The sequence below is a fragment of the Salmo trutta genome, chromosome 32 (assembly GCF_901001165.1).
Source record: "Salmo trutta chromosome 32, fSalTru1.1, whole genome shotgun sequence".
Lineage (NCBI taxonomy): Eukaryota > Metazoa > Chordata > Actinopteri > Salmoniformes > Salmonidae > Salmo > Salmo trutta.
In genome coordinates this window covers 1,612,025-1,626,213 of record NC_042988.1, presented here as the reverse complement: position 1 = coordinate 1,626,213, position 14,189 = coordinate 1,612,025, and the positions used below count along the sequence as shown (strand labels likewise).

The 14,189-nt window shown below is 42.7% G+C and overlaps 1 protein-coding gene across 11 annotated transcripts in view; it reads left to right on the top strand.

The window, feature by feature from the left end:
• Positions 1–14,189, top strand: part of mapk8ip3 (mitogen-activated protein kinase 8 interacting protein 3) — a 95,317-nt gene that overhangs the window by 41,648 nt on the left and 39,480 nt on the right. For 3 of the 11 annotated variants that reach the window (XM_029726998.1, XM_029727001.1, XM_029726997.1), the window contains 12 exons: positions 1,998–2,068; positions 2,218–2,309; positions 2,937–2,960; positions 7,002–7,116; positions 7,953–8,187; positions 8,476–8,578; positions 8,737–8,855; positions 9,608–9,619; positions 10,059–10,076; positions 10,691–10,748; positions 11,169–11,321; positions 11,399–11,462. In XM_029726998.1, the coding sequence (XP_029582858.1) occupies positions 1,998–2,068; positions 2,218–2,309; positions 2,937–2,960; positions 7,002–7,116; positions 7,953–8,187; positions 8,476–8,578; positions 8,737–8,855; positions 9,608–9,619; positions 10,059–10,076; positions 10,691–10,748; positions 11,169–11,321; positions 11,399–11,462 (1,064 nt within the window). The remainder of the gene's footprint in view (positions 1–1,997; positions 2,069–2,217; positions 2,310–2,936; positions 2,961–7,001; positions 7,117–7,952; positions 8,188–8,475; positions 8,579–8,736; positions 8,856–9,607; positions 9,620–10,058; positions 10,077–10,690; positions 10,749–11,168; positions 11,322–11,398; positions 11,463–14,189) is intronic. The other 8 variants (XM_029727005.1, XM_029727003.1, XM_029727006.1 and 5 more) reach the window with 5 other exon arrangements.

The following is a 14,189-nucleotide window of genomic DNA, read 5'->3' as shown; positions in this document are numbered from 1 at the left end:
GAGTAGTACACAGCGTTGTACAAGATCTCACATGGAATTGCCTTCATTTCTCAGAACAAGAATAGACTGACGAGTTTCAGATGAAGGTTCTTTGTTTCTGGCCATTTTGAGCCTGTAATTGAACCCACAAATGCTGATGCTCCAGAAACTCAACTAGTCTAAAGAAGGCCAATTTTATTTATTCTTTAGTCAGGACAACAGTTTTCAGCTGTGCTAACATAATTGCGTTAGGGTTTTCTAATGATCAGTTAGGCTTTTAAAATGATAAACTTGGATTAACTAACACAACGTGCCATTGGAACAGAGGAGTGATGGTTGCTGATAATGGGCCTCTGTACGCCTATGTAGATATTCCATAAAAAATCTGCCGTTTCCAGCTACAATAGCCATTTACAACATTAACAATGTCTACACTGTATTTCTGATCAATTTGATGTTACTTTAATGGACAAAAAAGTGCTTTTCTTTAAAAAACAAGGACATTTCTAAGTGACCCCAAACTTTTGAACGGTAATGTATGTGTATGTATGTATGTGTGTGTATGTACACCAAGCTCTGTCAGGAGGAATCGCCAACATTCACCCAACTTTTTGTGGGAAGCATGTGGAAGGCTACCCGAAATGTTTGCCCCATGTTAAACAATTTAAAGGCAATGCTACCAAATACTAATTGAGTGTATGTAAACTTCTGACCCGCTGGGAATGTAATGAAAGCTGAAATAAATCATTATCTCTACTATTATTCTGACATTTCACATTCTTAAAATTAAGTGGTGATCCTAACTGACCTAAGACAGGGAATTTGTACTAGGTTTAAATGTCAGGAATTGTGAAAAACTGAGTTTAAATGTATTTGGCTAAGGTGTATGTAAACTTCCGACTTCAACTGTATATAGTTACCCCCAAAATATATGGGGGACTGTAAATGATGCAGACAATTACATTGATGGAAGCAACAATCTATCTGCAATATTAAAGCTAATCCACCCCGTAATAAAAAAAAAATAATTAAAAACATTACTTCAACAAGAGTGAGTATAGACTTATTAACTAGAAGTACTCTGACAATTTGATTTCGACAATGCCATTTGCCCACTACATGGGATAAACAGCTGCAGGTGATTGCGCTGTATCTAATTGCATATGCAGCGAGACAGTTATGCCCAGCAGTGCGATGGATCAGACTTTGTTTACATAAGACAACACATCGATTCTGCATGTGTTTTTCTGTTGCTCATCAGTCTTTAATAACTAGAACTACTCTGACCAGAGTGAACAGTACCTCAGTACTAAAATACTGTGTACTATTACTCAGAGCTAGAACTACTTTGACCAGAGTGAGTGTGTACTTCTCAAAACTAGCATACTATAACTGTGCACTAATCAGAACTAGCACACTGTGAGTCTTCCCTACTCAGAACTACCACACACACTGTGAGCCTGCATTACTCATAACTAGCACAATGTGACGGTGCACTATTGACACCCAAGCACAAAGTGCATAGCCCAGCACATAGTGACTGTGCACTATTGTCTACCTACACTGTGGAGAACTACACATACCCTACTAGCACACATTGGTTTTGCACCGTGAAGAGCTTTGCATGTAGTAGTTAAGGACACAGTATAGCCTGTTTTACACTTAACCCACCATGTCCGGATGAGCCAGTGCATGTTCTGTCTTCTGTGGTCAATATGGCTTAATAGGGTTTTAGTGCCTCTGACAGCAAACAGACTCACATATTCAATCAATGAGGAAACGAGCATGCCACCATTTAGTGTTTCAAAGCAGACCAGCTTTAAATGGAGAGCACCATCACACTATCCACTGTCCAATATGGAGCCATGTCCAGCAAATCCTGGACTAATAGACACTTTCAATGGAGAATCTCATTTGATCCAAGAACTGTGTCCGGGAAACCAGCCCGAAGTGTATAACCCACAGTGCTGTTGCAATGGGAGGCTGGTTGACTCTGATTCTGTTTTTCTGGGTTTCAGTCACGCGTCTGGAGGAGCGTGAGTCAGACATGAAGAAGGAGTACAACGCTTTGCACCAGCGACACACAGAGGTAGTAACAGCTGTGTGTGTGCGTCAGCGTGCATGGGAGAGTTTAGTATCTGACTCCATACTAGCTGCTAGGTTTGTATCTTGATGTGGTTTGCCTGGTACAATATAACCAAGTCCATCTTTCTCACTCATCCTCTCTCTTCCTGTCAGATGATTCAAACATATGTGGAGCATATTGAGAGGTCCAAGATGCAACAGGCAGGGAACAACAGCCAGTCAGAAGGCCCAGGCAGTGGACGAACGTGAGTGGCTAACTTTGTTAAAACATTTTCATCAGAAAACGTTATTATCCCCCAGTGAGGAAATCCATTGAGCAGCATACAGACAAAACAATACAGTTCATACAACAACATAGATATAAAATAATATAGTTAGTTGTGACCTTTCTGGAAAGTGTGCATGGGTGGGTGGGTGTGTGTGTGTTAGTAGGCGTGTGTGGTGCAGGGGGAAGAGTATAGAAATTGATCCTGGCATAGCTAGTAGTAACAACTATGCTGAGGTAATGGTATGTGGTTTGTTATGCTTGGGTTTAGTGTTCTGTGTTTAGTGTGCTGTAGTTGTGTTGTTCTGTGCTGTGTGTTAGCCTGTGTTAGCTTGTTTTGTGACCAGTGATGTAGTGGTTTACAAAACAGGTTGGTAAAAGATGATCGCTGTTTGTGGTGAGTAAAATAACGCTCCCTATACTTTCGATGCCCTTTTTTCGCAGAAGGTGGATAAATGCTTGTGCAAAATAAAATATTAAACTAAACAACATTTATGTGTGTTTACCCTCCACTACACCACTTGTTGTACCATGGTTTGGCTTCACTCTAATCACCATATGTCTGTCTCGTTGTCTCACTCTGTGCTCGTGCTGCTGTGTTGCACAGTCAACGCCACGTGTGGAGGAAAAGGTAAATCACTACCCCCAAATACCTCTTTGCCTCTTACCCCCCCATCCCTGTCCCCTCAATCCCAATCTCATTCAGTGTTTGTCAGTCTTGGTCCTGAGTATAGGACCCAGGTTCAAATACTTGAAAAATAATTTTAAACACTCAGATTTTGCTTGAGTCTTTTTGGGACTTTTCTATTGGTTTATAAAGCCAGGCAAGCTGAACCAAACTCAGATATTTATTTCAGTAGTGCTGAGCGATTAGTGATTTTTGAAGTTGGTTCGGTTTCAGTTCGATTATTTATTTTTTACATTAAAATGATTAGAGCGTTTTAATGGAGATGCCAAAAATAGTGAACATTCAATTGCCACAACATTGGAAATATTCCATTGTCTCTGTCAGGTCCACAAATAGAGAATTTCAATAAAATATACTACTCAAAAAAATAAAGGGAACACTTAAACAACACATCCTAGATCTGAATGAAAGAAATAATCTTATTAAATACTTTTTTCTTTACATAGTTGAATGTGCTGACAACAAAATCACACAAAAATAATCAATGGAAATCGAATTTATCAACCCATGGAGGTCTGGATTTGGAGTCACACTCAAAATTAAAGTGGAAAACCACACTACAGGCTGATCCAACTTTGATGTAATGTCCTTAAAACAAGTCAAAATGAGGCTCAGTAGTGTGTGTGGCCTCCACGTGCCTGTATGACCTCCCTACAATGCCTGGGCATGCTCCTGATGAGGTGGCGGATGGTCTCCTGAGGGATCTCCTCCCAGACCTGGACTAAAGCATCCGCCAACTCCTGGACAGTCTGTGGTGCAACGTGGCGTTGGTGGATGGAGCGAGACATGATGTCCCAGATGTGCTCAATTGGATTCAGGTCTGGGGAACGGGCGGGCCAGTCCATAGCACCAATGCCTTCCTCTTGCAGGAACTGCTGACACACTCCAGCAACATGAGGTCTAGCATTGTCTTGCATTAGGAGGAACCCAGGGCCAACCGAACCAGCATATGGTCTCACAAGGGGTCTGAGGATCTCATCTCGGTACCTAATGGCAGTCAGGCTACCTCTGGCGAGCACATGTAGGGCTGTGCGGCCCCCCAAAGAAATGCCACCCCACACCATGACTGACCCACCGCCAAACCGGTCATGCTGGAGGATGTTGCAGGCAGCAGAACGTTCTCCACGGCGTCTCCAGACTCTGTCACGTCTGTCACATGCTCAGTGTGAACCTGCTTTCATCTGTGAAGAGCACAGGGCGCCAGTGGCGAATTTGCCAATCTTGGTGTTCTCTGGCAAATGCCAAACGTCCTGCACGGTGTTGGGCTGTAAGCACAACCCCCATCTGTGGACGTCAGGCCCTCATACCACCCTCATGGAGTCTGTTTCTGACCGTTTGAGCAGACACATGCACATTTGTGGCCTGCTGGAGGTCATTTTGCAGGGCTCTGGCAGTGCTTCTCCTGCTCCCCCTTGCACAAAGGCGGAGGTAGCGGTCCTGCTGCTGGGTTGTTGCCCTCCTACGGCCTCCTCCACATCTCCTGATGTACTGGCCTGTCTCCTGGTAGCACCTCCATGCTCTGGACACTACGCTGACAGACACAGCAAACCTTCTTGCCACAGCTCGCATTGATGTGCCATCCTGGATAAGCTGCACTACCTGAGCCACTTGTGTGGGTTGTAGACTCCGTCTCATGCTACCACTAGAGTGAAAGCACCGCCAGCATTTAAAAGTGACCAAAACATCAGCCAGGAAGCATAGGAACTGAGAAGTGGTCTGTGGTCCCCACCTGCAGAACCACTCCTTTATTGGGGATGTCTTGCTAATTGCCTATAATTTCCACCTGTTGTCTATTCCATTTGCACAACAGCATGTGAAATTTATTGTCAATCAGTGTTGCTTCCTAAGTGGACAGTTTGATTTCACAGAAGTGTGATTGACTTGGAGTTACATTGTGTTGTTTAAGTGTTCCCTTTATTTTTTTGAGCAGTGTATTTCAGTTGTGTATATTAATTTTATTTGACGACTTTATAATTTTTCAAATCTTAAAGTCTAAAGTCAACATCTCGTCTCAACTCTGCTCAGGCAGTAGCAGCCAGCCAGACAACCATCTAACGTTATCTCTGTTCTCACCATACTGTACTGTCTTTAGTCATCCTATTTAGCTAGGCTAGCCTGCCTAAGTATGCTGCAGAACTGTCAGACGAAATCATTTTACTAGTTCTTTAAAGTGGATAAGGCGAACTCTCTATCCCTCACTCTCGTCATTGTGTTGTCTACTATCCTCTCTCTCATGCGGTGGCGAATGCGGTCTGTGTGTATCTAACCTAACGTAGCAGGCGTAAAAATGTTTCCGAACCAGAAAAAACAGGCACAATGGATAATGGCCATTGTAGTTAATTACCACGTTTCTGAGCTGAGCTAGGTTAAATATTTGCTTAATGAAAACTACAACTCCCTTTAGCCCAACATCCCATATAGCTCTGGACTTAATTTCTCTCGTCAATGATTTGATTTCTATCTAGAGAAATGGCACATTGGGCTAACAAAAAAATATATAATATCTCGAATTCAAGTAATTGAAACGACGCTGGTCAATTAGTTGTTTGTAATAACAACAAAAAAACTAAAATGTGGTTAATCTCTCAGCACTATTTTTCAGGTATTTAAAAACCCAGGTCTGCTGGGTATACAGGTGTTTGCTCCAGCCCAGCACTAAAGCACCTGATTCAACTACTGGGGGGCTTGTTGATTAGTTGAATCAGGTCTGCAGACACTGTGGTTCCCAGGACTAGGACTTGACGATCACTGCCCTGGCTCCATTGACCAACCAGCCTCTCCTTCTTGGACTAGAAGTTCCCCTGCCCCCACTATGTCTCAATATGGAATGACCCAGAGTTCGTGCCTTTGTCCTTTACCTTCTCCTCTATCACCAACTGTTTATGGTCTGTCTGTCTGTCTGTCTGTCTGTCTGTCTGTCTGTCTGTCTGTCTGGCGCGTAGCTGAATCGAGTGGAGACGAATGGATTCGGTTCAGTTAGTTCATACAATCGTCCTGATGAGCCCTTCCCAGCTCGCTAGTTTATGCTTGTGGCTAGAAACCTCAGCGAGAATTTGAAACTTGTCTGCCGAAGTCAGGACTTGGGAAAGTATTCAGAATCATTACGTTTTTATCGGAGTAATATATATTTTCTTTATGTAGACGTTAATAGTTTAGTTGTACTTATGTATTGCATATTGTTTTTTTGTGGTGTGGTGTGGTTTTCATATAAGCCCTTTGGCTTCCAACCACACCTGCACACCGTTTTTTTGTTTTAATTTGTTTTTATCTGTATTGTTGTTTTCACTTGTTTTCTTTGGTGAAAAAATAAATATAAAAGTTGTTGCCGACAAACTCTCCCCATTGAGCAGTAGACTGTATCACGGTGACATCCATATGGTTACTACCAATTATACACATTCTTTTTCTTGTAGGCTGTTATCCTACTCAAGATAAAATCAATTGGGATGGAACAAACTACCCATGTGATACAGCTACCCTGTGGGAAGCAATTCACGTCGGCAAGCCTTGATACAACATCGGTGCACTGGTCATTCGCACCGGCTTGACTGAACCAAATCCACTCGTCTCCACTTTACTCTCAGTTGCGCAACATACAGTACGTCATCAATTTGGGCAACAGGCGAGTCCATATGGTCTCTCCCGTTTCTCCATAATATGGATATATTGTGTCATATTATGTTGGTCTGGTTTAGTGTCAGTCTGTCCAGTAGCTGGCTTTGTGTGTTGTGCTTAATTCAGGGGATTTTCAGTTTTATGTTATGCAACCCCAAAGTTAGCTTTCATGTCTCTCCAGATACCTAATGTACAGTATATTATCTCCCACCCTCCTTCTCCATCTCATCCTCTCTCTGCCCCTCTCCTCTCTTTCCCCTCACTGTCTTTTATTCTCATTGTCTTTTTCTTCTCTCTCTCAAACCTTTATCCTTCCCCTCTCCTCCTCTTCTCTCCTCCCACCCCTCCACCTGTCTTATCCCCCAGCAGCAAGGTGGAGCGTCCACCGTCATTGAGCTTGTACCCCAGTGGAGAGGGTATGGGAATGGTACGTGGGGGTCTCGGGGGGGCTAGGATGCCTGGGTCTGGGACCAACGTCTGGCAGGTCAGCGAGCTCAGCCAATCCCGCTACACCTCTGGCTACCAGGTGTGATAGAGGGTCCGTCCCAAATGGCACCCTATTCCCTTTATAGTGCACTACTTTTGACCAGAGCACAATGGGCACCTGGTTAAAAGTAGTGCACTATAAAGGGGAATAGGATGCCATTTGGGATGCACCCAGACTCTCCCCCTGGACCTCACGTCTGCAGAACACGTCATGCCTCACGTCATGCCACACCCACCTTCATTCAGAATCATCCAGACACATCCCTCACGCCTGCTTGTGTCCCTTGTCTTCCAAGGGCTTTTCTTTGTGGTGTTTGTCGATTTGTTTTTTATGGCAGTGAGTGTAATGAAGACATGACATTGTATAAACAGATATGAGGGATTCATTAATATTAGGACAAAAATATTACATTAAATTGTTGTGATTTCTTTTCACTTAAGTGTTTTTTTTCTACAATAATAGAACATAACTTAGCTTCTATCGTCCCATTTGCACCTGTCTTTACATCTCGTTTCACATGTAAGTGTGATGCTTTGTTACTAAGTCTACATGCAAGATTGTAAGCATAAGCAAGATCGTGAACGATCCTTGCAAGAGAAGAACCCTGGCTTCGGTATTCTCCACCCGTCAGCCTAAATGTGCACTTGCATACTCTCCATCATTGATTTAAAAGCATTGGCTTGGTGCAAACATTGTCTGGTGGCAGTTTCCACCATTGTTAAATCCATGAAGGGAAGTGTACACTTTGGGAGAAGGGGGGAGAATCGGGATGCAGCCCCTCTTTTACAATATAGCCCCTTGACCTCTTTAACCCGTGACTTCTGATGCCCCAGGAGGATGGTTCCGAGTCGGACTCGGTGGCGGCCACGCCCAGTAGCACAGGAAGTAAGTCCAACACGCCCACGTCCTCCGTCCCTTCCGCCACCGTCACGCCCCTCAACGAGGGCTTCCTCCCGCCCGGCGAGTTCGACCCAATGCATGCTGTAAGCCGCGGCAGGAAGAGTGCTAAACGCCTCAGCAGAAACATGGAGGTGCAGGTCTCCCAGGAAACCAGGAACGTCAGCATTGGTGAGTGTAACGTGCAGTTACACACACACACACACACACACACACACACACACACACATACACGCAACCACGCACACACACGTTAGCATGAGTGGTTCATTGTGTGATCAGGGCCTGTATTCATAAAGTCCCTCAGAGAAGGAGTGCTGATCTAGGATCAGGTCCCCCCCTGTCCATGTAATCTTATTCATTATGATCTAAAAGGCAAAACTGATCCTAGATCACACCTATTCTGAGATGCTTTGTGAATGTGGTATTGAGTGTGTATGATATTCTATCTGTACTCAGGTATGGGTAGCAGTGACGAGTGGTCAGAATTCCAAGAGATCATCGATTCCACCCCAGAGCTGGATATGTGTGTGGACCCCCGGCTCTATGGTGGAGGAAACAGGTAACACACACACACACACACACACACACACACACACACACACACACACACACACACACACACACACAGACACAGACACAGACACACACACACACACACACACACACACACACACACACACACACACAGCAATGATTAAATGTCAGTGTGTGTGTCAGTCCTTCCCAGGGCATCGTGAACGAGGCATTCGGTATCAACACAGACTCCCTCTACCATGAGATCAAGGATGCCAAGTCTGACATCATTGGGGATGTTGATGCCGGGGCGGAGCTTCTAGGTAAGCCAATCAGAGGAGCACTGGGTGTGGTATATGCAAATGAGCTATTGGAAGACAGCGTAGGCCAGTCTCTGGTCATGTTCCAGGCTGTCTACATTGCAAACGTTGCATTGCATTAACCAATGGTTGTATGCCATGTCACAGTCGGGTGTCAGATTGCTATTTCAAATTATGTGGTGAGCTGATATGTTAAACACCTATCCAGCTTTGTGAGCTCTGGCATGCGTCTGGAACCCGACCTCTGTCTGCATTAAGCAAAGAGTCATTGGGAATGTAAGCTGCGGTGCTTAGTGCTAAGCTGGTGGGTGCCCCAAACGCCTCAAAAAGAGGAAATGGTTATTCCTGTGAAATATGTTTATCTTAAGCACTATGTTTTGAGGCTGTGTCACCAGCTGTGTCACCGTTGCCATAGCACTGGCTGGCTCTGAACTTTAACCCTACACACAGCGGAATGTTCACCATCACCCCACATTCCCGGCAGCTCCCCCATCCTCCACTGCATTGCAAAGCACTCTAGGATATCACTTGCACCATGGCTGCAGTTCCCCATTGATTTGATATATTTGAATGGCTGATTTTACAGGGCAAGCTAAATTATTCTTGATTTAGTCTTGGTTTACTTTCTGTTGCTGGGTTTAGTTGACATAGCTTTATAATTGGTTTATTTCATTGCGATCATATTAGTTTATTGACCCGTGACCCTTCTCTGTGCTTCCTCTCTCCCTTCCTGTGTATGCTGGACACGCCCCTAGGGGAGTTCTCAGGTGTGTATCTGAACCCTCTCTTTCTCAGACACACACATACACACACACCCCTGCCTCCCACCTTCCAATACATGAAGTTCCACTGTGTGCCTGTAGGCTTTACCCAATAACACAATGTTGGCATTCTAGGCCACACCAGTTGTTTTAAAAGTTGATATAGTCCAGATAATGCTCTCTTTGATTGGTTGGTCGTAATGTTACTAAGCTCAACTGAACCCTGTGGTCAATAAAGGTAAATCTCTCTGAGTCTAAACTGACTTCTAGTGTTCTCTGGTTTTGGACAGGTCCAAGCTCTCTATATAACAAGTGCTTATCAGCATTCTCTCTTCTCTCTCTTTTATCTCACCCCATCCCTCCTTCTCTCTCTCTCTCTCTGGTCTTTTCCCCCTCCCTCCCTCTTTCTTTCTCCTCTCTCCCCGTTTCTCTTCCTCTCTCCCAGTCCGTGATGATTTTTTTGGTAAGGCTCCCTCTAGCCTTATTCAGCATCTCTAGAAGGTTGCTCATCTTCCCATGTTGTTGTGTCTGTCTGTGATGTCTCGTCTTTGCTGCGTTCCATGTTGTGATGCCATTTCCTACCTGTTTCTCTGCTGTGTCACTCCCTCCCATTTCCTGTTGGCTGTTATTTGAGTCTGGCAAGCTTTTTTTTCTTTTGTATTTGTTTTTCATCTTTGACTTAATTTCAGAGATCTATTCCCCTTTCATTTTATAATGTCACAGCAAACACATTATCATATCTGTATTTCTTTTGGGAAATCTTTTGGGCTTTTCTTGGTTTCATTTCAGCTTGCGGAAGTTGGCTTAAACACGATGATGCTCCCCAAAACCTCCAAATGTTCATACATTACTGAAGTAGAATTAATCCATAAATAGCCCCAGAATTCATATTCAAAGACGATTCATGTGTTCATGAAAAAAAGTTAACTAAGTTTATAGTTAATGAACACTTGGAGAGTTCATGAAGTGTTTATAGAGCTATAGAATGAGTCTGCACAAACAGATCTAGGACCAGGCTAGAAAGAGTGTTGTTAGTGCTAATCAATGCTAACACTAACGCTAACTGATACATCACAGGGATGGGCAAGGAGGTGGAGAATCTGCTGACGGAGAACAAACATCTTCTGGAGACCAAGTAAGTGTGTGTGTTTTGAACTTATACTTGTTTGTTGTTACTGCTGCATATTAAAGATGGTTTGGTGCAAGATAGATTTACTAGGGGGGCTGTTCTTTTGCAAGGGTTGAGTAAAAAGTAAATTATTTTGATGAATAGAGAGAGCACACACAGACATGCAAGGATGTGTGGTGGGGTGTGTGTGTTTGTTTGAGAGTGATAGTAAGACACGGAGAGAAAGTTTTTTTTGTTTTTTTTAGTTATGTTTTTATTTAGTTTTGTCCATTTTCTTTTGAGGTGGGGTTACAGGTACAAAAAAAAAACAATCAAATAAATTAATACAAGATGTCCCCGTCCGTCTTCCCGTGTCCTCCCTCCCCACCTGGAAACCATTATTGAATTAAGCAATACAGTTATTGATTAACATTTCTCCCCATTCAGAAATGCTCTGAACATCGTGAAGAACGACCTAATAGCCAAAGTGGATGAGCTCTCTGGGGATCATGAGGTGCTGAGAGAGGAACTGGAGGCCCTTAGGACCGCCAAGAAGAAAGTAGACACAAAGGTTAAAGAACTGGAAGAAGAGCTGAAGAGGTGAGGGGTGGTGGGAGTGTGTGCATGCGGGCATAGTGTATGGGACTTTTGACTCTTATGACTCTTTGCCTCTTCAGGTTGAGAGCAGAGGCTCTGACTCTGGGAGCATCTCAGGACTCCAAGGATGAAGGAGGAGAAGATGTGAGTAAAACAAATAAACAAATGTACATTTAGTCATAGAAGACACTCTTATCCAGAGCCACTTATCATGGTTATAGAGTCATAAGATAGGTTTCCATCCAATTGGCAACAGATTTTCATGCAAATATTCTAAGATGTGCTTCCATCGGAGATGTGTTTCCATCAAATTGACTTAGTGCACATAAAACAAACTTTTGCAGTTAAACTCCCATGTACCAAATAAAAATACAATTTAAATGGATTTCCATCACATTTTCATTTCTGCTGATGGTTTTGTGACAAATTATTTTCGTTATATAGCGAATGTGCACAATCTGGTCTTGGCACATGCGCTCTAGCCAATACCTCACAGATACAGTCTGGGAATAGCCTACAACATGATGAGATTATTATGGACAAAAGAGCGAGATCGATCATCATGTTACCAGAATAAGACACTAGATATTTATTGAAGAGGATCATTAAGCTCATCAATGTGGACTTTCACCAATCTGTGAAGTTCATAACTTATTTCATTTGTATCCAAATAAACTGCATGCTTTCCCGAGTCGTAGTGGGAGGACCACACAACACATCATCGCGTGACTCCAAGTTTACTTTGATATGATGGTATTATACTCAACAAAAAACAACATGCAACAATGTCATAGATTTTACTGAGTTACAGTTCATTTAAGGAAATCAGTCAATTGAAATAAATTCATTAGGCTCTAATCTATGTATAACACATGACTGGGATTACAGATAGGCATCTTTTGGTCACAGTTACCTTCCTGCAGTCAGCATGCCAATTGCTCACTCCCTCAAAACTTGAGACATCTGTGGGATTGTGTTGTGTGACAAAACTGAACATTTTAGATTGGCATTTTATTATCCCCAGGACAAGGTGCACCTGTGCAATGATCATGCTGTTTAATCAGCTTCTTGATATGCCACACCTGTCAGGTGGATGGATTATCTTGGCAAAGGAAAAATGCTCACTAACGGGGATGTAACCACATTTTTGCACAAAACTTGAGAGAAATAAGCTTTTTCTGCGTATGGAACATTTCTGGGATATTTTATTTCAACTCATAAAACATGGGACCAACACTTTACATGTTGCGTTTATATTTCTGTTCAGTATATATCATTATTTGCTCATAAAGGCGTTTCCACCGCCTTTTCTTGCATAATTAATTTTACAGACAGAAAAATATCCAACTTTGTCTATCGTATTTTGTTTTGTCTACATTTGTCTACATTTGCTATTTCCATCAGGCCTGTGGTGCAATTTTTTTTATCCGACATGTACTTTACGCGCATTAAAAGGTTGTATGGAAACCTGGTTTCTGTAGGTAACATTTTCTTTAATAAAGCAGAAAAATCAAGTAAGGAAAGACTAGTGTGGTGGAATTATTGTAATCAAAAATGAGAGACTTTTAGATTTCTTCAAAACAATCAAACTTTATTATTTAATTACTGCAGTAATGGAGCTGGTTGGTAATCACCCCTGGAGGTGATCACTGGGAACTCTACCAGCTGGTTTGAGCCACAGCGTTTTATAGCAAAGTCCATCCTCCTTCAGTTTACATGACAAACAACATATGTATGGAATGGGTCACGAGGTTAAGATTTGTATGAAAGATGCTTATAATTCACAGCAGACAGTATCTTCTGCTAAAACTGTCCTCATTGTGTAGAAACCAGAGTCTGGCCCCCCCAACTCCACACTGAAGCCATCTCCCCCTGGTACCCCAGTACAGAAACATTAACTCATGTCAGTGTTAAATCCCCCAGAGGCCCACTTTCTTGTCACACAGACACAATAGAGTTATAAGAACTCTCTATTTTGTTGCATAAAACAACCATTTGATGCAATTACAGTATTATAACAGTCTTGCAATTTTGCTTTCACACTAATGCAGCTGGTAGTGCAAGAAAGGCAAGTACAACAGTGATTTTTCTTTTTTTTTCAAATATCGAATTACTGTAATTGGTGGTAGATTTGTTGTATATGGGTTAATCCTGGGAGAATGCCACCTGCCAAATTACTATTGAGATTATTGTGCCAGTTTTCTCTGTAGAACTGACCTTGGTAGTTTGACAGAAATGCCTTTGCAGGAGCCCTCAATCCTAATTGAGCTCATATGAAATTCACAACCGCATTTCACATACCTACCTGTTCAACTAAGATTAGCTAGGGCAGGGGTTCCCCAATTTCTTTTTGCCCACGACCCCATTTTTATATAAAAAATGTTTCGCAACTCCACCTTGTAACAAAGTGATGTAATCAACAGTCAATGTTTTTACTTCTACTTTTGACAGCATTTCAATCTGAAGGAAGTATGGTTTGAATTGACTGAAATGCATCAGAAAGGTATTGGGAAGTTCAGAAGATCATCAGGCAATAATTTTGTATGATCTTGTTTTTTTTCTTCTTCCCCCAGTCTGATTTAGTACCTGGTCTTGTCCACTGTTCTGATGAGTCCTGCGTGGCTTGTGGGCATTGTAGAGGGGTACACATACAGTGCATTCGGAAAGTATTCAGACCCCTTCACTTTTTCCACATTTTGTTACGTTTAGGGCTATGGCGGTCATGAAACTTTGTCAAACGGTGATTGTCAGGCAAATAACTGCCAGTCTCACGGTAATTGACTGTTAATTATCATAAACACATTTAGCATCTCCTGCCTTCCACGCATAGCCTACAAGCCACTGATGCAGACCTTTGGAACATCTACATTT